The sequence below is a fragment of the Ambystoma mexicanum genome, chromosome 6p, assembly GCF_040938575.1.
Source record: "Ambystoma mexicanum isolate Mex_15411 chromosome 6p, UKY_AmexF1_1, whole genome shotgun sequence".
Taxonomy (NCBI): Eukaryota; Metazoa; Chordata; class Amphibia; order Caudata; family Ambystomatidae; genus Ambystoma; species Ambystoma mexicanum.
Window position 1 is genome coordinate 1135240047 of NC_090935.1, and position 21915 is coordinate 1135261961.

At 48.7% G+C, this 21915-nt stretch overlaps 1 protein-coding gene across 2 annotated transcripts in view; it reads right to left on the reverse strand.

The window, feature by feature from the left end:
* Positions 1 to 21915, reverse strand: part of SMARCA2 (SWI/SNF related BAF chromatin remodeling complex subunit ATPase 2) — a 3136185-nt gene that overhangs the window by 2707318 nt on the left and 406952 nt on the right. For both annotated transcript variants that reach the window (XM_069625745.1, XM_069625746.1), the window contains exon 6: positions 6453 to 6696. In XM_069625745.1, the coding sequence (XP_069481846.1) occupies positions 6453 to 6696 (244 nt within the window). The remainder of the gene's footprint in view (positions 1 to 6452; positions 6697 to 21915) is intronic.

Sequence of the window (21915 nt, forward strand, 5' to 3'; positions counted from 1 at the left end):
TTCCCAAACAGGTTGTTCCCATCGAACGGCATGTCCAGGACTCTGGTCTGTACGTCTTGACGGAAGTCAGTAGCCTTGAGCCATCCACGCCGCCTAAGGCACACGCCGTTGCCCAACTGGTGAAATCCAGTGTCGGCGATGTCTGTCGCAATAGTGATGGCGTGGTCCGACGCCACCTCACCTTCCTGCAAGATCTCCAGGGCATCCGCCCTCTTGTCGTCCGGTAGGAAGTCCAGCAGGGGAGCCAGCTTGTACCACAGCTCCCTGTCGTACCGGGCTACGATAGCCAAGGCGTTAGCCGCCTTAATCGTCGTCGCTGCAGACGAGATGACCCTATGCCCCATCGTGTCCAATTTCTTTCCCTCGCCGTCCGGCGGGGAAGTCGACGTGGAGGACGTGGAGGCCGCAACCCCCCTACCCCGCTTTCTTCCTGGCCGCCGCGGAGATGACGGAGTCCGGGGTAGGCTGCGCCCGGAGGCACAAGGGGGCCGCGTCCGGGACCCGGTACTTCTTCTCGTACCGGTCCCTTCTAGCCGGCGTCGTGGATGGGTTCTTGAGGAGGGCGAGGCCCTCGTCCCAAATATCGTCCAGTAGAGGTACCGCGAGGACCGTCTTCCTCTTGGCCTCGCGCCGCTGATAAAGGAAACCTTCCTTCTTCTTCTCCTCAGGGCAGAGCTGGAAGAGCTCGGATGCCCTGGCGATCATGGAGTGAAAAGATCCAATCTCGTCGGGCGGGGAAGCCCGGGTGGGAGGAGACGACGGCAGATCCTCGTCGTACACCTCGTCGTCCGTACCCGTTGCGGCCGTGTCAGTCCCCGTATCATCCCCTCGAGTCGTGGACGGGGAGGAGGGCTGAACGGGGCGCGACGGCTGAAAAGGAGGTGGAGGGTGAATCCTTCTTTTCTTAGGAGGGGGGCTGCCCGAAGGGCCTGGTTCCGGGTCCCCCGACGGGAGTGGTTCCTCCACTGGTAACGGCAGTCTCGTCCTTATCTCTGAACATAAGGACTGTATAGCCAACAAAATGGCCGCCGAGTTGTCTTGCGGCACTGGCAGAGGGGAATCCGACGGGCGGTCAGGGGCCCCGTCGGTACCCTCGACGATGTCGTCGTCTCCTGCGTCGGGATCCCTCCCGACGGGCTGGTCTTCTTCCACGCCAACGCCGTGGCTCAAGACCTCGATCAGTTCTTCCTCAGAGGTTGAGGCCGAATCCACGGCGACCTCCTGCCCCCCCTTTTTCTTCTCCGTCGGAGGTTTCATGGGGGTCCTGTCGATGGGCATAAAAGAGGACTCCCTCCGCGGTGGCAGGGAGACTCTGAGCCCCGAGGTCGCCACCACCGGCGTAGCCTCCACAGGCTGAGCCAGGGCCGCCGCGACTGTCTCGATAGAGGCCTTGGCCGGATGGATTAAGGCTTTCACCACCCTTGGTGCGCTCACCGCCTTCTCCTTGAGGGGGGGGGACACTGCCTCGCTCCCCCTCCGCCTTCGAGCTCGACCGGGGCCTCTTCAGGAGCTTCGCCGGGTGCTCGGCCTTCCTCTTACCCGACCCAGAGCGTTGGCTCGTGGTTGATGGTGCCGGGGAGGGTGCGCCCTGCCTGGTGCCCGTAGAGCCCGACCGTTCGGCGCTCCCGGTGCCAGCGGACTCGCGGTGCTTGGCCTTATGTTGGACCCCCGTCGCCGGGGCGTCCTCAAAGGTCTTAGAAGACCGCTCGGATTTCTTCTTCTTCTTCTCGCCTGACGGGCTCTTCCCTTCCAGCCAGTTGGCGAGACGTTGATGGCGGTCCTTCATGGTCCGCTCCGACATGTTGCCGCAAAACGCACAGTCCTTCTCCACGTGCGTCTTGTCTTCATGTAGGCAGTAAAGACAAAAGGAGTGTTCGTCTTCCTTAAAGACATTCTGCAGCTGGCATCCAGGGCAGACCCTGAACAGCTTTCCGGGCGTCGAGCTTCCCTTCTCCTGGGCCATGACCGAGATGGGCCTGAGAAACTTCTGGAGTCCTCCAAAAGCATAGCTCGACGAATCTTCACCCTTGAGGGGCGTAGACCAATCCGACACGGGTCCCCGTTGATCGGATGGAGAGTCGGTGGAGCTTGAGGCTCTTTTGACTGAAAAAAACGAAGTTTTTGAGAAAAAACGTGAAAAAATAGCACTAACGCTCGAGAGCAATAGCACGAGGATCCCAACACATGAACGTGCGGTAAAAATCTGAAGATGGCTGCCAGAGGCGGGGCTTAGGTAGAGGGCAGTCATTGGCTGTGGTCAGTATGACGCAGAGACCAGTGATTGGTTACTACTACGAAAGACAGATCAGAAACTAAACTGATACTGGTTTTTTCTTTACCGAGGATTCCCAGCCTGACGACGGGGAATATTCATGAGCATGTGAATCCATGCCAGACCCCATGCTGGAGAAAGGGAGCTTCTCTCCTTCTCCTCCGGCATTGTCTGGCGTACAGAGTAGGCCTGATGGCCTTCTGGAATCTTTGACGATTCTTGCCTTTGGGGGGTGTTAAAATTCACCAACAAATGGATCTCTGCTTGTAGGCTGTTGTAGAGACAGAGCACACGGACAAACTTTTTACCGAAAAATCATGAAAAACGCAGATCAGCTCATAGAGCAAAACACGACGACTACCAGCACTTGAACGTGCGGTAAAAATCTAAAGATTGCTGCCAGAGGAGGGGCTTAGGAAGAGGGTAGTCATTGGCTGGGGGCAGTATAACCCAGAGTTCAGTGATTGGTTTAGAGGAGAAATACAGTTTGTAAGTGAAACTGTTTTTTCTTTTACATAGGATTCCCGGCCCGATAGGGAATATTCATGAGCATGTGAATCCATGCAAGACCCCATGCTGGAGAAGAGATGGGGACAGAAGGACCGTCTCAAAAGGACAACCTTACCTTGTGGCGTGACCACGTTGCTGCCGTGATGGGTCTGGGACCCGGGAAACTACACTGAATCCTCAACTTGGAACAAGAGGACCGCAGAGGCTGCCGAATCAGACAGAAGAAGAGACGCTGAAGTTTACATGTTTGTGACGCAGTGGAGAAGGGCGAATAGCAACATCTTTGCTAAATGGCCATACAGCCCTCCCGAAGACATAGAAGGTACCAGGGTTGCTCAGTGTGGAGTGAGACGAGTAGAAACCGCTACAGAGAAAGAAACTGCCAAGGAGGGTTATGGGAGCCCTAGAAACCAGAGTATTGAATCTTGGCAAGTAGTACATATACAACCAGAGAGGTGAAGAACACTTGAAAGCCCTAGGCCTGGAGAGCCCTTGAGCAATAAGTGACATTGATACAATAATAAGAAGGGAAACTGGAGGGTTCAAATCAACCTATTCAAGATACAGAGCCCAGAGACAGATTGTGGTAAAGGTGGTGGGAAAGGAATAAGAGAAACATTCCTGCACATAACGAATTTGAGACATTTGATTTAAATCGAGTACTAGAGGTCTATCTGAAGAGGCTTACAGAGCTGAGAACACTTTTCTGAACTATGTTTATATGAAAATCATCTCCAGAGAGATCCCAAGGACAATTGGCTGGACATTGCCTAAGCTGAGAAGCTATTGCTTTGGCTCATCTTTTTACGTTGCTTTTTCCATAACGCTAGGGCCCGATAACGATTAGGTTAGGACTGAGGACTACTTTTGATTTTGACAACTGACAAGCACCCTTAGTTTAGTTTTGTAGGTAGGGGAAATCCCTATTAGCAGTAGGAATAGATAGGCATTTTCTTTTTAGTTTAATGAACACCTGTGAAATTTCATCCTCGAGTCTGAATCCTCCCCCTGGTTCGCCAGAGTGTGTATGAAGAGTGGGGCTGTTTCCTAGGGATGGGTCGCGTGCTGAATGTGTCTGGATGTTGTTGGTTAGAAAGTGTCCAGAGACATACATGAAGGGCAGTTAATAAAAGGTGGTGATGTGACTGAGGGTATAACTCGGGAAGGTGGGAAAGTAGGGATCTTATACTTGCGCCATAGAATGCCCAGGCGGACTGGTATATCTTTGTCTCATACCGATTGTAAGATGGTTCCTCAGTTTTTGCATCAGAGGTAAACAGTTAAAGCTTACCGCTATGCTGGGGATAGGGTAATAGGGGTGGCAAAGGAAGTTTCAAAGGCAGAATGTGTCCTCCGGTTATGGGGCATCTCGACAAGAGCGGTAACACATTAGCGTACAGTTAATGACAAGGCCAGTTGCATTGTCACCACTGCAGAAGTGGCCGCAAGTGTAGTAGGAGTAAGGGGCTGTACTTCCTTGATGAAAACAATGAAGTACCCCTCAGAACTGGTGGGGTTATTCATTAATGAAATTACAAAATAAAATGTCCTCACCCAAATGATGGAGGGGAATTCTGTGGTAGTCTGTGCCGACTACCTCCAATTGTATGTATTGGTCATCCCATTAGAAAGGTGCATACTTGTCTGTTTAAACTCCCTATAATTAGGCAAATGCACAAAAAGGAACAGATATGCAGGTGTTTGCCATTTGGTTTTGTTAAAGTAAGTTAAACATGTTCAGTGACATGGGAAGCATATTGGTAGCATGCAAAACTTATTTGCAAAGTAATAGTCCTTGTTAATTGAGAATTCAAAAACAAGGCAATAAAATACAAATATGCCATGTCCAGGTTTCCTCTCTATATATACCCTCCCCTATATCATGTGAATATAGTGGAGGGTATGTATTGAAATGGAGAGAAAGAGGTTACCCTTAACCTCCGCTTCAAACTTCTGGAATTAAAAATAAAAGTCAACTATCAGGGTTGGGAGGCACTATGTTATGTGGAAAAAAGTCTGTAAATTGTGCTTAATGTAACACCAGAGATTACAAAAATGTATCTACGGTACTACTCTCAAGGAGGAAAAATCAATCAGTAAACAGACAGAACATTGAGGGCTTGGGAAAATCAACCCGAACATATGTGAAATGAACATGTAGCTCCACACTTTCTCCAAAAGCCCCAAGGAGAGCCGGACAACATGTGTGCCTATCTTTGAAAAGTCATGCACCATAGATAAATCTGTTGTTAAGACACTTCCCTCTATTAAATACACACAGATGACTCCCTTGCACAAAACCGGATACTGTCCAAAGCAGGTTGAATGAGGTACCTACGCCAATCCCTGTGCCACTTTTCCATGTAGCCCCAGTGCTGTGGTGAAGGAGGAAAGCACAACAGTAAATACTACAAATCTCTTCCCCAGCAGAGGTAAATTAATTATATTCTCGAACTGAGTCAAGGGTATAGCAGCAGCCTTTCATGACAGTGTAGGCTATCACCTAATCACTCACTTTCAAATAAGGTTGATAATCATGTTCAGTTAGGCGATTTTGTTTGGTATTCCTGGAATGGATTTCATATCGCTATTCACAAATCAATTTGATACTCACCATTCACACTCTAACCTGCAAATAAGTGTCTAAAGCTGGCAGAAATGTCAGATTACTCAGTATGGAGGGCACAAGCGGATGGGAAAGAAGTGAGTTCCATAGACATCAAAAGGCTGCCCCTAACCTTCAGGACTGAGTATTTACAGAGTTCATATATAAAAAAGGAGGGTGTGTGTGTGTGTGTCTTGGGACCCACAACATGTGCCATAAAAATGAGCATTTCACTGCCAAGCCAATTGCTTGACACTGTTTAGTTGAGACCACCCTGCATCAGTCCCCCAATCTACTCAGCCAAGATGACTGATACTATGCTAGTAAGTTTGGGCATCGTAATCACCCTTTCTGAGGATCAGATACCCTTGCCTTAGACCCCACACACAAAACGTAAAACGCAACTCCAGGGTTGAGGGGTTGTGTGCACAAATAAAGGCTGAAAATGTATAAAGGACAAGGCAATATATTAATTTGAGCTGTCTGGAATCAACGTAATCACGTGATTAATAGATTTTTCCATTGCAAGATGTTCCTTCACAGGTTCTGGAAGACACAGGAGTTTGGCACACAATGGTGGCGATGCTCAATAAAATAATGAATTCTAGGATGCTCTCTTGAATTTGTAGAAGGTGCAGGGAATGTTTAAAGATATAAAACTGTAGGGGTGACCATTCCTTTAGGAGAGGGAGACACCCAAGACACAAAGGTGAAACCGGTCCGCTGCACAGGAGCGATCGGACACAGGACTAAACAGAAGATAAACAACCAAGTCCCTCAATCATGAAAAAGAGAAACTTTACATTTATTTTCTTTGTTGTAATCAATTCTTTTCTGGTGGCTTAGCTCCACACGTTTCACTGCGTCCTGGAAGAAAGAAGGAAACACAGTGTACTACCAGCCATTAATCCTTGTTACATGGTTATCCTACTGCAAGGTAGTGCATTTTAAGTGTGTGAATCCGTAACAGTTCTGCTGTGTAAAAGTAACTGCAATGGTCTTTTTTCAATTATTGTGTCTCACTATACATATACACTTGAAACGAAGGATAAAATCAAACAGTACCTGTATTCCCGCTCCTGTAGTATTTCAACAGGGTCCAATCCCTGTGGTTTCTGTATGGGACTGATTCGATTCTGTTTTTGCTGAAGTTGAACAAGAGGTGCAGGCTGTCCAGGAGTTGACTGTGGCACAGATGGGCCAGGCATAACTGCTGAAGGCTGTACAGCTGGAGGTGCAGGTGATGGCCTTCCACTTGGGGGTGGCACTGGTAGCTTTGAGGGAGCAGCCAAAACATTTACATCCGTCCCTTAACCGGAATCACAAAAAAATAAAGGTAATTAGTTTTCCCAGATATATACTTTACATCACCAGAAAGGCCAATGACACCACACGAGGAAAGGTGAACTTTAATCGTAGGTCATCATGGAAATCCATCATAGTGCTAAAACCACTCATAAGTCATAGGGCGGATCATGGAAAACGTGTACAACAATTCAACAGTTAAAAAATATGCTATCAGTCTTTGCTCAGAAAGCAGAGCATAGAAAACTGTTATTTGCAACTACAAGACTGGCCAAGACCTTTCCTGCTGAATGCGAATGCGAATGCGGGAAGACTAGGTTAAAAATTCTCACGATGGAATTCCATCATGGGATCTACAAGACAATTTGATCATCTTTACACAAGAGTAGGAACAAGTACCCTGCCAATTATTGAGTATTGTAATATTTTTTACATGCAAGTCTTAGTCAGGATAATTGTATTCTAAATCAGAATTATTTGGTTAAGGCATGTTTTTTTTTCACAACAACATTTTATTGATTTTTACAAAATAATATATTCATTACAACAATGCTGTAATTATGAGTTAATTCATGATTGAGTGACTCTCAGAATGTTTGTAGGTTGGGGGCGAGGTTGATTCTGGTCTCCTGGCCATTGTCGGCGGGTCATCTTGGTCGCGGATTGGTGTCCGACTTGGCTCTGGCGAGTTTAGGGGATCTCCGGGGTTCAGTAAAGTGGGTACATTGGAGCCATCTGGTGAGTGGGGGTCTCCTAGCGAGGGCTGGGAATTTGGCCGCGTAATCCAGAAATGGGACCCATATATTCAAGTTTCTATTTAGGGAGTCTGTTCGTATTGCCGTGATTTTTTCAGCTACTGCTATGTCCCAGCATTTGGCCCACCATAGGGCAATCGAGGGGCCGCTTTCGTCTTTCCATACTCGGGCCATTGCGATTTTTGCGGCTAGTAGCAGGTGATTGCATAGGCGGGGTATTTGTCCTGAGATCGGGAATGCTCCGTCTCCGGTTTCGCCTATGAGAACAATTCCTGGGTCCCAGGGAATGGAGAGACCGGAGATATCTTTGATGTGTTTTAGGACTTCCTTCCAGTACACCTCAGCCTTTGGGCAGGACCACAGCAGGTGGAATAGAGATCCGGGAACCGGGCAACCGCGCCAGAATGTGTCAGGGATATCTGGGTTGGCTTTATGGATTTGAGTGGGGGTGATATAGTATCTGTAGCATAGTTTATAACCCCCTTCCCTGTTCGTGATGCATTGTGAACTTTTGCGCAATCTAGCCCATATTTTCCCCCCATTCTTTTATCGCTATTTCTCGCCCAAGATCCTTTTCCCACTCCGTCATATCTTTCTTTTTTTGTAGGATCTGACCGGTCTAGGAGCCGGTAGATAGTGGACGTCCTGCCTCTGCTGGTTGGTGTGGTTAGCGTGAGTCCCAGTGCTGTTGGTTCTCTAGAGCATTTTTCTCTGGTTTTTCTATGGGACAACCAGGGCCCGATTTGGGTGTAGCGGAATCTTTGCCGCTCTGCAACTCCGAATGTGGTGGGCAAACCCTCTTCTATAAAGTCGCTAGTTTTCGCCAGGCCCCTTTCCAGGCTTGGAAGTCCCGCCGGGGATTTCCTGGTGAGAATTCAGGGTTGTTCCAGATGGGGGTCAGGGGTCCAAGGGCGCATCGAACTCCCTATTTCCGAGCTGCGGCTTTCCAGCATTGGATCGTTACGGTCGAGGCTGATAGGGGCCCGCTGTTTGCCTATGACTTTATAGGTGGTAAGTGCGGGAGATCGGGTAGTGGGACCGGGCACCAGGACTCTTCGATTTGTCGCCATTTCGGGGGGTTTACTTCTTGCACCCAGGAGAATGCGTGTGACAATTGAGCGGCTAGAGAATACCTGGCCAATTCAGGGATTCCCAACCCCCCCCTGTGGTTTCCCCTTCAGCATAATTTGTTTGTTAATTCAGGATTTTTCCCCCCTCCCAAACAAATTCTAGTATTTTCTTTTGTAGAGCCTTTATGGCGGGGCCTGGGATCTGTATTGGTAGTGCCGCACAATGGTATAGCCATCTGGGGATCAGGTTCATTTTGACGGCGGTAATTCGCCCGAAACAGGAGATTTCCTGCTGCTTCCACCTTTTGAGGTCGTTCTGCAGGGCGCTGATTAATTGCGGGATGTTGTTAGAGTACAGTTGCGTTGGTTCTTTAGTGATCTGGACCCCAAGGTATTCAATTGCACCCTTGGCCCAAGGGCTTGGTGACAGTGGGGTAAGGGAATCCCTTTCCTGGGTAGGGAGGTTAATGGGTAATGCTGAGAATTTAGACAGGTTAACCTTGAATATTGATAGGGCCCGAACTCCCTGATCTCTTTCCATAGTGCCCCCAAAGATGTTGCTAGGTTTGTGGTGGTGATAAGCACATCATCGGCATAGAGCACGATTTTGTACTCTTGGACACCCACCAGTATTCCCTTTATATCCACATTTTGGCTGATTCTAGCGGAGAAGGGTTCCATGGACAGGGCGAAAACTAGGGGTGATAATGGGCAACCCTGCCTGGTGCCCCTCGTGATGTGTATGTGGCCTGACCTGGTGCCGTTAATTCGGAGTTGTGTGGTGGGAACTTGATAGTTGGCCATGACCCATGTGGTGAAGTTGGGGCCGAAGCCAAAGTGTTTAAGGACCGCTTGGATATAGCCCCAGTCCACCCGGTCAAAGGCTTTGTGGGCATCTAGTGAAATCACCGCCATCCCTATCTTTGTTTTGTGGGCGCATTCAATTAAGTTGATCGTTCGCCTAATGTTGTCATGGGTCCCTCTTCCAAGGATAAACCCCGTCTGATCTTGATCAATTAAACATGGGAGGACCGGCCCTAGTCTTCTAGCTAATACTTTGGCGAAGATCTTGCCGTCATTGTTCAGGAGTGATATCGGGCGGTAGGAATCAGGTAGCTCGGGATACTTCCCTGGTTTATGTATTAGGACTGTGATTGATTCGGCCATTGATTTTGTGACTGTTCTTGTGGATAGGAAGGAGTTAAATAAAGCGCCTAGCTGGGGTGCCAAGACTGGCAGATTTTTTGTAGAAGTTTGCGCAAAGTCCATCCGGGCCGGGGGTGGAAGATTTGAGGGCCTTGATGGAGTCAATGACTTCTCCATCGTCCATAGGGGCTTCCAAGGTTTCTAGTTGAGATGAGCTGTGGGGTGGGAGCGCCCTCAGATATTCTGGTAGTTCATCTAGGACCGTGGGATCTCCGGCCATTATGGATTTATGATATCTCATAAATGCATTGATTTTGTCCGTCTCGGAGTAAAGCAGCTGTCCATTTTCCCCTCGTAGCTTGAGAATGTTGTTTCGGCATTCAAATCGCCCTTAGCTTCTGTGCTAGTATCCTGTTTGCTCTGTTCCCTTTATTGTAGTAGAACTGTTTTGTATATGCTAGTGATTTGGCCGTCAGGTCGGCGCAATGCATTTCCAGGGCAATCTTCGCCTTCCTCAAGGCTCGTTCGGATTTCCTGGAGTAGCATGCTTTTAGCTGCGTTTCATGTTGGATTACCTCTTTCCAGCTTGGTTGTAGCTATGTTTGAAATTCTTCGCTGTTCCGCTGCTGCCCCAATCAGTAAGCCTCTGACCACCGCCTTCATTGCGTCCCAGATTATGTTGATGGGGGATGACTCAGTGGTGTTTTCCTTAAAGTAGTTGGATATGGAATCCTCCACTTCGGCTCTTATGCTAATGTCTAGTAAGAGGGAGCCATTTAGTTTCCAATACCTATGGATAGGGTTTCTTTGGCCTGATATGGCTAGATTAACGGAGACTGGAGCATGGTCGGAGATCATGCATGTGTGTATTTCTGCGCTGTTAATACATGGGAACAGTATTCCGAAGATTAGAATGAAGTCTATTCTTGAATAGCCCTTGTGAACGTTGGAGTAGTGCGTGTAGTCTCGTGAGGTATCATTGTATAATCTCCAGACATCTACGGTCTCTGTCTCTCTGAATAGTTTGGCTAGGGCCACGGCCTGTGTAAAGTCTGCGATTGTGGGGGGAAGCGTTTTGTCTAGCTGTGGATTTGGCATGGAATTGAAATCTCCGCCGATGATCAAGTGGCCTTCATGGAAGGCTGAGATGGTCGGAAGGATTTCCATGATGAAGCTACCTTGGGATGTGTTGGGGCTGTAAATTGTAAAGATCGTGATGGGGAGCTCTTCGAAGAAGCCTTTGAGTAGGAGATATCGACCCTCTGGATCTCTCCTTATTGTGATCTTGGAGAGTGGGATTTTGTCGCAGAGTAGTATTGCTACTCCCCTTTTCTTCGTCCCTGATGAGGCGAAGTAAGCTTGCTTGAATCTCTTCAATTTTATGCGGTGTTCGTCTTCCTTTAATAGGTGGGTTTCTTGAAGTAGGACGATGTCTCCGGCTAAATGACCCAGACTGTGTTCGACTGATCTGTGTTTTCTTGTTGAGTTCATCCCTTGGATGTTCCAGGAGAGGATTCTTATTTCGTTTGTATTAGCCATCCCCTGCATTGTTGTGGAGTGTACCTCATGGATATTTCCCCCAACCTTATCTGTGAGTCTTGGAGCGGCTTTTGCGGTTGTATTGAAGTGGTATTTTGCTTTCTGTTGTTGCAAGAGGACAGAGCTGGAGACAAATGATGTCCATAGCTTTGGGTGTGTCCGTTTAAGTCACATTCTCCCCCACCCTCCTCCCCACGTTGAACTGGTAGGAGAACTGGTAGGAGAAACGACATCCTACTGCCACTGGGGAACTAGTGGCACCAATACGCTCAGTGTAGGCCAACTGGGCCGCCGAACTGAACCATGGTGAAGCTCTGCTGCTGCCCGCGCTTCTGTGAGGATGATTATACGCTACATATCTTAACTCGGGTAGAATCGAAGTCGGCATTGGATGATCCTTTTTATGAGTGATTAGGAGCTAGTGTGGCGCTGGGCCCTAACCGGATTCTCATCCCATGTCGCTGTCTTTCTTCGGAGGGCCCCTGAGTCTGCGCCGCCTGTTGGTTTTGGACCACGCTCCCCCTGGAGAGTTGTCCCGGAGAGGGCAGATGGTTTCTTCGGACTCAGTCGCCCTCTTCACTTTTTACCCATGAGTTTCTCTGCTTCTTTCATAGACTGTATTTGTCTCTGTGATCCTTCTCATCTGAATTTTACTGAAGTGGGGAAACGCCAGTGATATGGGATTTTCTTATCTTGCAGCTAGACTGTTAAGGGCTGCATGGCTTTCCGTTTCTGGAGTGTTGAGTTCCCTAGGTCTTGGTAAAGTGAGATCATAGACCCTCGGAAAGTGATCTGTCGCATTTGCCTTGCTTCCCGCATTATGTCCTTTTATTTGAAAAAGTGTATCCTAGCCAACACATCTGGGGGAAACGTGGATGTTTTCCTTGGGATTGTTCTGTGCACCCGGTCTAGTTCCAGGGGGGGGAGTTGTCCGGCAGGATGATTACGAATCTGAAGAGATCCGATACCTAAGCTTTCAATTCTGCCTCTGGGCAGGGGTGGACTGGGAACTTAGAGGCCCTGGAAATAATTACTGGGGACCAAAAGAGGCTCTGGAAATAATGTTCAAAGTGGTCCCATATGATACATTTTCAGCAAGCTCAATGCTTTTCCTATGAGAAAATTTGGAACTACCACACAAAAGAGGCCCAGGGTGCAGAGGCCCACCGGGAAATCTCCAGAGTTCCCTATAGGCCAGTCTGTCCCTGCCTCTGGGATAGAGGCTGGGATTCCTCGGACCCTGATGATGTTTCTCCACGATCGGTTTTCTAAATCCTCCTGTTTTGCTTCAAGAGTGTTGCATCTCGATTCAAGGGCGGCTATTCTGTCCTTGTCGAGATCAATTTCAAGTCTTTGGTCACAGACCTCGGATTCTATTTCGGTGGTCCGATGCTCTATCTCCCCCACCCTTTTGTCTAAGGAGTTGATTTCTTGGTCACTTCCTCAGTGCTTTTTTGGATTTCCCTGGTTAGGGCTGATAGTAGGTCTTGCAAATCGGCTTTGGTTGCTGCTTGTGGTGGATTGGGGTCCGGGCCAGCTGGTGTGAGGGCGCTATTCTTGCTGGGGTCCTCCGGTGGGTCAGCTTTCTTAGCCCTTTCAGCAGCTGAGGTGGCCATGAGAGCAGCAATGTCAGTTTGTTTTGCTGACTTCCCGCTTTTGGACATTTTGTGGGTGGTGGGGTTCGAATGGGATCGCTTCTGTGTGGGAGTTCCAACGAATACTTTGTGCTGGTGGGTGTGGATCTGTTGATAGCCCTCCGTGCCCCACCGCGGCTGCCGCCGGCTATGGAGAGTTGGGATCTGGTCCTTGGTGGTAATCAGGCGGTAGCAGGGAGCTTGGGAGTTGTAGGGGGTATCTTGGGTTTGGGTTTATGTCCGGAGGGGCCTGTTTTTGGGTGTTCCCGGAGGCTGGGCCTCTGTGTCTGCGTGTCAAACTCCAGGGACCCTTCCGAATCAGGCTAGGCTGCCCTCCCCCCCACCCCACCTTTTCGCTTCCTGGTAGCTGCGGGCTGCTTTTCGGAACTCCTGTGAGAGCGGGAGCCCGATGTGCAATGGGGCTCACGACAGAGGGGTCCATGTGCCAGGGAAAGCCTGGGCAGCTGATCAGATCTGTAGCCCCTGCAAACCCATGGATCGCAGGTCCCAGGAGTCAGAAGGCATCGGGGAGTGGGGTGCGGATAGCAGAGGGGGGGGGTGAGGGTGCGTGTCCGGGTGTCTTCCCTGGTAGCTGGAGTAGGTGTTCCGTGCCCTCCGTGGGTGCGGTGGGGGGGACCGCGGTAGGGATGGTTGGTGGGTTAAGTCCTTCAGGTGGCTCTGGCGGACTATGGGCGGCAAGTCCTGCTGCTGTGCCGGGGGGATTTGGGACCCGGCGGGAAGTGGCAAGATAACAAACAGGCCCAGAAGGCCGGCAGGTCCAGGGTCCTCGGCGGCCGCTGCTGGAGGGGATTGCGAGCAGCCGCCTCAGGGGCGAGCCGGACGGCGGGTGCTGGGGGCTCTTCCCGGCTGACCAGCACCCACAGCGGGTTAGGCAGAGGCCTCGGTCAGGTGCCCTGGATGAGTGGGTAATAGTGTTGCTTCGCCGAGGAGGAACACGGGGGCCTCCCCAGGCGGGCTGGGCTGGAGCCGGGGCACCTGGCCTCAGCGAGTGTGGGCGGTGCGTAGGATGTAACTGCTTGAGGGATTGCGTTGAGTCGGGCGAGGTAGTCTTTCCCCTGGGCCGGGAAGAGTGGAGCCGGGCGGGAGACAGCGAACCAGACCCGGTAGGTGGGGGATGGTGGAGAGGTGGAGATCCTCCTGTGTCCGCAGCGGTGCGCCGCTTTATCAGGAAATGGGGATTGCGCTCCGCAGAACTGGATGAAAGCCGGTCAATGGATCCGATGCCCGTGTAGATCAAAGGCGGGCAGCGAGCAAGCGGAGGATGGCTTATTCCATTCGGCAGCCGTTCGGCGGCGAAATTATGCCTGCTCCGCCCACTCCTGGAAGGCCTCCGGACCATGAAGTCGCGGCGGTCATTTTACCGCAGAGTAAGCCCAGGAGCTGCAGAAGGACAGCATCAAGCCGTATTAGATCGGAACCGGGACCCACTCGAACAGTGGTCGCCGGAGGGGATCCCCCACCGGTGGTTTCAATTCCGAGCTCCAACGAGCTCTGAAAGCGGCATTATGAAGAAAAGCGTATTGAGCCAGGCAGGAGCTCTTAGGCAGACATGCCAGTCGAAGCAGCTCCAGGCCACGCCCCCCTGGTTAAGCCATGTTTAATCTAAACCTATGGAGGTTGGTCTGATCCAACTAAACTCCCAGTGCATTTTTTCCACATAAGGGAAATATTGCTGCTTTGCAAATAGAATCTAGAGGAACATTTACAATAAATGCTATGGTAGCCCCTTTTCCCCTGAGTAGAATGAGTTCTAGGTGTAAAGAGTAAGTCTCTCTTGGCAAGAAAGTAACAGTGTGATGTATTTAACAATTAATTTTGAAACGGCTCATTTAGAGACAGGATCCCCTTCTCCACCAGCTGCTACATAGACAAAGAATTGGTTTTTCTTTCTCAGTGGTTTAGTCTTTTGAAGGTAGTATACCATCGCCCTCCTAACATCTACTGTATGACGGCTTATTTCAGCTGAGTTTGGGGATCTGAAAGAAAGTAAGAAGCTTGATTGATTCACATGGAATTTAGAGATTAATTTAGGTTCAAAACGTGTGTGTGTGCGCAATACTACCATATCTTTGTGAATAGGCACAACTGGGTCCTGAACTGAGAGAACCTACCGTTCACTAACTCTCCTTATAGAGGTAATGGCCACAAGTAGGTAGTCGTATAGGCGAGGGCCTTAAGACTAGCTTTATGCATTGGTTCAAAATGAAGTCCCATCAATCTTGTGAGAACAACATTCAAGTCCCATCTGGGAGTTGGGTTGGAAATAGGAGAGCGAAGTATTTTTACCCCTTCCATGAAAGCCTTAATTACAGGAATCTATCACCATGAAACCGTGCTCTGAGATTTGGTATACGCAGAGAGGATGGCAAGGTGGACCTTTAGAGAATTAAAAACAAGTCCCGAGTCTAATAGGTGTTTAAGATAAAGGGATATATTTTTAGCTGAACAGTCAATGGGATTGATGTTCTTAGAGTTACACCAAATGACAAAACGTTTCCACTTATTGGAGTAACATTGTCTGGTGTTAGGTGTACATGCCTCTTTGTATGTCCATACATCTCTGAGGTAGTTGGAGATGCACAAACTATGACTTCAGGAGCCAAGCTGCTCAGTTGTGTTTGGGGGTGCAGATGCAGTGTTTTTTCCTAGCTCTTAAGACAGCATGTTGTAGGGGCAGGACCGTTTCCTAGGAGGGGAGACTGACATTCCCATGAAATGAGAACTATGGCTGTTGAGCCCACTTTGGTGCCACCAGGATCATTGTGACTTGTTCCTGGTGCATCTTGTGCACTATCCTGTTGACAAGGGGGGTCTGGGGGAAAATCGTAGTCAAAACTCCAGGACCGTGTTATCCAGAGATCGTTACCTTTGGATCGCCTCAGTGAGTACCAGGAGGCGTAATCTAGTCATTGGGTGTTCTCCGGAGTTGCAAACCACTTTCTGCAAAGACACTGAGTAGATGTGCTCTTGAAAGCGCCACTCGTGCTCTACGGGTAGGCGCAAGTCTCTGTTGGGCAAGTCTGCCAGGAGATAGTGTTCCCCTGGAACATGTTGCAATAGTAGAAACATGTGTTTGAGTGCCCACTTCCAAATGTTGTGTGACAGTTTTGATAGCCCTAGAGAGCGAGTGCCCCCCTGTTTGTTCAGATAGTACATGGCCATGGTGCTGTCCAAGGTCAAGAACCGTCTTCCCCCGTAGGTGTGCTTAGAAGGCTTTTAGGGCTTTTAACACTGCAAGTAGTTGCAACAGGTTGGTATGTTTGGATGCTACTGATGGGGCAGCACACTCCGAGAGCTGTCTGTTGAAGGAGGCGAGTTCCCCACCCAGATACTGATGTGTCCGTGGTTAAAGTGGCCTCTACTGCTGGGGTGGTAAAGGGTTTCCCTTGCAGAATGTTTTCCTTTGACCACCACTGCAGAGTCTGGACGAGGGGTGTTGAGACAACCACTAGATCATCCCACTGGCCGCTGGCCTGACAGCATTTGCTTCAGAGCGACTCCTGCATGGGGCGCAGACGGGCATGTGGAACTAGCAAGACACAGGATGCCATCATTCCCAGCAGCCACATGGTTTGCATATGGTTGCCCGGCGACTGGCTACATAGTGAGGGATCTGGAACATGTTCTGAACCCTCTCGCTGGAGGGGACGCCGAGGCGGTCGTCTGTCAGAATTAGAGCCCCCCGGAAACTGTTTGACTTGGCTGGGGACCAGGCCTGATTTCTTCTCGCTGATCGAGAAGCAGAGATAGAAACAGAGATCTACTGTCTTCTGAGTATTTTCCAGACACGTTTCGTACGAGTCTCTGGTTATGAGCCAGATGTCAAGGTAAGGATACACTGGGATGGACTGCCTGCACAGGTGAGCCACCACTCTTTGTAAACACCCTTGGGGATGAGGCAATACAGAAGGAGAGTAACTTGAACTGATAGTGAGGGTTCTACATCTTGAACCGGAGGTACTTTCTGTGCGCTGGCAACTTTGGAATATGAAAGTATGTTTCTTTCATATCCAATGTGGCCATGTAATCCCTCTGTTATAACAGTGGGATTACTTCCTGAATAGTTGTAATACTGAACTTTTGAGGCTTTACATATTTGTTCGCAGGACACAGATCTAAAACAGTGCGCATGGTTAGATCCTTTTTCGGTAGAAAGAGGTATATTGAATAAATAACCTTGTTTAGCTGGAGATAAGGAACAACTTCGATTGCTCCATTTTCAAGAAGGACGTGGACCTCTTCCAGCAGGATTTACAGATGTTCTGCCGACAGTCGCCTGCTCTTGGATGGATGGTAGCAGGATGTTTGGAGGAATTCTATGCAGTACCCATGGGCTACGGTCTTGAGTACCCACTGATCTGAGGTGAACCCCTCCCATGTGTGGCTAAAAGATGTTAGTTGTTCCCTGACTGGGGAGACATGGGAGGGGACCCATACTGCAGAGTCATTTGCTGGTTGGGGCTGAGGAGCCTCTGGAAGCAGAGTTCCTCCCTCTACCCTTCCTGCGTCGAAATCCCTGATGTTGTGGGGACTGGAAGTCACTAGAGGTACCCTGACTGGAAAACCAAGGGGCTCCTCCTGAGCCATACTGCCCTGGGGGAAACGGGAGAAAGACTGCCCGCGAAAGGACCGGCAGGTATTAAATGCCCCTCGCTGGACAAAAGGTTTGGCTGAGATTTGGTTAAGTGACTTTAAAGTCTTGTGCTCTTTCTTAGTGGTTTCCAGGGCCTCATTAACTGCCTTACTAAAAAGGGCTGAATCCTCTACCAGTTTATTGATGAGGGAAGCCTGGCTTAAATCCCAAGTTTTTTAGCCAGGCATGGCATTTTAGAAGAGTCCCTTGTGCGAGGACGCGTCCTGCTGCCTCAGCAGAATCCAGGGTATTTTACGGATGTTTTGTGGGACTTGTTCTTCCATGACCACAGCTAGGAGTTGGGTGAGGGCTGGTTCTGGGACATTCTGGAGGCCCTATTGTACAAGACTCCATTGTACATCACTATAGCTCGCAAGGAGCATGGTGTTTTTGGCAATTCGGGTACAGAAGGCAGCAGAGGTGGTAACACGTTTGCAGAGAAAGTACAGTTTCTTGCAATCCTTCTCTGGAGGAGACTGACAAGGATAATGGCACTCCTGCCCTTCTCCTGGTTGTTGGAACGACCAGGGAATCCATGGCAGCGTGGACCCCGATATACAGAGCATCTGATGGCGCCAAGCGGAACATCTTTTTTACTCAAGGGTTGACTGCCTCAGTGAGTGAGGGCGTCAGCAGAGAGGGAGCTGGCATTTCTGTATCGAGTTCAAGAGAGGGATAGCCTGGCTGACTGGGACATTTCCCTTAAGGATGTTCTCCACAAAGTCGGACTCGGGGACGGCTTCTGGGCAGGGGACTTTTAAATGATCAGCCGCCTTTTTAAGAAGTTTGTTAAAAAGCATCTGGTCGTCGATGGGTGAGGAGTCGCTGGGTTGAGACAACAGGAGGAGTATCCAAAAAGATGTTCACAGGATCAGGTGAAGGAGTAGAGTGCCACGTGCCCCAACCATCAGTAGGGTTCCAGTCTAGGTCCAGAGAGACAGGTTCCTGAGCTGCGTGGCATAGGTCGGGGACATAGCGGATGTCCTGATCGGAGTCATCCTGGTTGTACCGAAACATATCTACAGAGGGTTCTGTGGACCATGTTCATCCAGGGATGCAAATTATGCACCTTGTGAAACTAGTTCCGGGGACTTCTGAGGGCTAGGACAGGAATCCACAGACCTATGTCTTAAGAATATCGTCAAACTGGCCTGAAAAGTTGATAAACCCAGCCATGTTATCCATACATGCCTCAAATGTGTCTAGTACACCCAGAGGAGCCCGATTCATCAGTAAGAGGAAAGGGCTGGACAATTGCAGCAGGGTCCTGCTTCAAGGCCCTAGATCGAGGGAGAGGCAAGAGAACACACTAACTAAAGGGGAGGCCTTTTTAGGGTAGGAGCCAAGTAAACAGGCTTTAAAAAGCTTCTCCCGAAGCTTTGGGGGAGTTTTAGACGAATGAGCCTGTTTCGGTGCGTCTTTCAATGCTACCGCATCAAGGGCCGAAGATTTAGCATGAGCGCTCGCTGAAACAGAGGTCTTCTCGCTGTGAGCAGGCCACGATGGCCAGTGGGTCACGCCGATGTTTGACAGGCCCGCGTGCGTCAAAGGTTTTCTCGGCGGATCCGTCAAGGAAAGCATAGGGGGGGGGATTAGGTGTAGTGTGAAGGCCCTTGTCGCCTGGGTGTGATCTGCCCATCGCACCGCCAGTGGCATGCTTGTTGGGACGGACACGCAGGAACATGTAGGTTCCACAGTTAAGTCAACGGCCTCCGAATTGGAGCCATAGCTGCAGACAGACTCTTCGTCTGAGTTGAAAGCGCCGGTGGGGGATTGACTCTCGGCCTGCATGTCGAAGGCCGCCCACCGCTTAGCGCGCCTGTCTTATGGTTTTGGCCCGATAAAGTTTACAAGCCTTGCAGCGCTGCTCGTCATGGTCTCAAGGGAGTCACTGATTGCACTGGCGATGGGTATCTTTCCAGGGAAATTTGCCATTGCAAGACGGGCAGAATTTAAAGGGTGTTCGCTCCACAGCAGAGAGAAGCAGCAGCCAGACTGAAGGAAAAAGAAGAGGAGGGTCAAAGAAGAGGCATTCTCAAGAGAAAGCCAGTATTAACAGGGCCCACACTCCGATCTGCCTGCGCAACGAATGTTTACATAAACATTTAGCTTTCTGAAATGATGGCCCTTTTTTTAACATTGCATGCAACAAGCTGTTTGCGTAATGCACACTGGGGAATGTGCACAGATGTTATACTGCTCAGCTTCCTCCCACATACATCCCCCTCACCTCTTCTCAAACATTGGCTTCCTATGATCTTGTACTGATACGATCACCCACACACATGAAAAGCGGTACTCCATGCCTCATCTTTCCATAGGCTCTCCGATATCTTTTAACTACTGATTTTGTTGCCTATTCTGCACTCAGCTCATTTTACTTTCCCAATTTTTTGTTGTTGAAAAAAAAAAAAACCAACTACTACTATCTTCTGCTCACCAAAACACAAACCCTACTACCATTGACCTGTACCTAACGGCTCAACCAGTTTGCGGTCTAACCCCATTTGTGAGTATTTGGCTCCAGTATCCGATTTCTCTCAACTTACAATCAACCAATAAAGCAAAGGTTGTACCGGTTTATCTCCAACTCTTCATGATACACAATACTCAAGCTCTTGCTACATTTAGTATGATATCATGCCGACCATTCACAGAAACTGCAATTTTATCAGTTGATTTTCTTGATCAAGCCCAGTCTTCTTTTTACATCCTCTTAAAATCGATCAGCTGCTTTTAATACTGCTTAACACCCTCAGTACTGGCACGTCCATAATGGGTCCTGGAAGTCTACTTTGAGGGGGAAGCGTGAACTCAAAGAAATGATCCAAGGTCCGAATTTCCTTCATTCTGCTTATGGAGAACTTGAGTTCTTCTTAAATAAAGACAATTTACAGTCCTTTCCGCCACAGAGGATGGATTTGGAAAAGAAAATGACGGCAATATATATGTGGTGTGACAAAATGACCTGCACTCGACAGGTGTTTATCACAGGTTGGGCCAACAAACTATAAATGGACCCATCAGGGACCGCCCCAAAATTCCTGGAGTCCATCGGAACAGAGCAAGAGCCCCACTAGTATTGAAGTAGCTTGAAACTCCGCCCAGCCAGATCCAATAACCAACAATGAAAGCAACCTCTTTCTCTTTAAGGGAACAACTTTGCAAAACTTTAAAGGGATTGTCTCCCTTCCGTTTAACCATACATTTTCTGTACATCCACTCAGAACCTCAAAGATTTATTATAATCATGCTTTATAAAGAGCATCAGTTTTAAAATTACTTAAGATTGCAACCCAATCCTGCTCCGCACGGCCATCTTGTGTCTCAACACAGTCTGACCCGGTGAGTTAACTGACAGCTCTCGCGGCACACACCATAGCACACGGCCCTTCTATTGATGCGTGCAGCTGTCAGAGAAAAACACTCTCTCAACTTCCTTATGTCATCACATGTCACCATAGAAACACAGAAGTTGCTCTTGCCACCAATGCATCTCAACAAAGCCTTTCTCAGTTCTCACTTCATTATTCGTGTTTCTGTCTGGTGGCTTGTTCTCACTGACAAACTATTTTCAAAGCTACATTTTTGCTATACCAACCTTTCTACATGATCATGAACATATATCAGACTCAAGCATTCTTTACATCAGTTGCAATAAGTGTTTTACATTAAAAACGATAGGTTTTACTGATGTAGCATACATTAGTGGAGATGTCCATCAAGGTATTCAAGGATTTTAGTTTTAAATCTTTAGGGCAATTAAAGGATTAGCAGCGGACGTAACTGCATTTCACTAAGCATTCCCATGCAATGCGATTTTCTTTTCAATAACAGCTACAATACAGTCCACTATCATTCTGTAAACTAATTGCGTGATACGCATGTTGATTTCTTTTTACAAATAGTGTGATTTCCATTGTTGAATCATTTATCATCCTTTTTGTTAACACCTGGTTTAGTTTAGCTGTACTGTTTTAGGTCAGCCACACTAATTATTTTGGGCCTATCCATATCTTTCAACTTTATTATGGATGTTTTGCAAACCTTTATGATTGAACCAGAATATATTGAAGAAATAGCAGCAAAACTTGCAGAATAACTTCATATCTAAGGCTGCAGCACCGGAAATGACAGTTCTGTTCCTCAGCCAAGTCGTATGGTTCAATCAACTTCTCACTTGATGCCCACATTACAGGTAAAGATCTGTTATCTGGAGAATTTGTACTGTGCTCATCTAGCCGAAAAAATCCCCCACAACAATGTATCATTATTAAAAAAAACTTTACGGCAGCAGATCTTATCCGTTCCGCTCTTCATATTGGGACAGATGACAAGAAACACTCCAGAGCTCAAGGACGGTTCAACAGGTTTTTTATTGAACTTTTAATGGGCCCTATGGAAGTCCCTCTGTCGTCTGCAAGC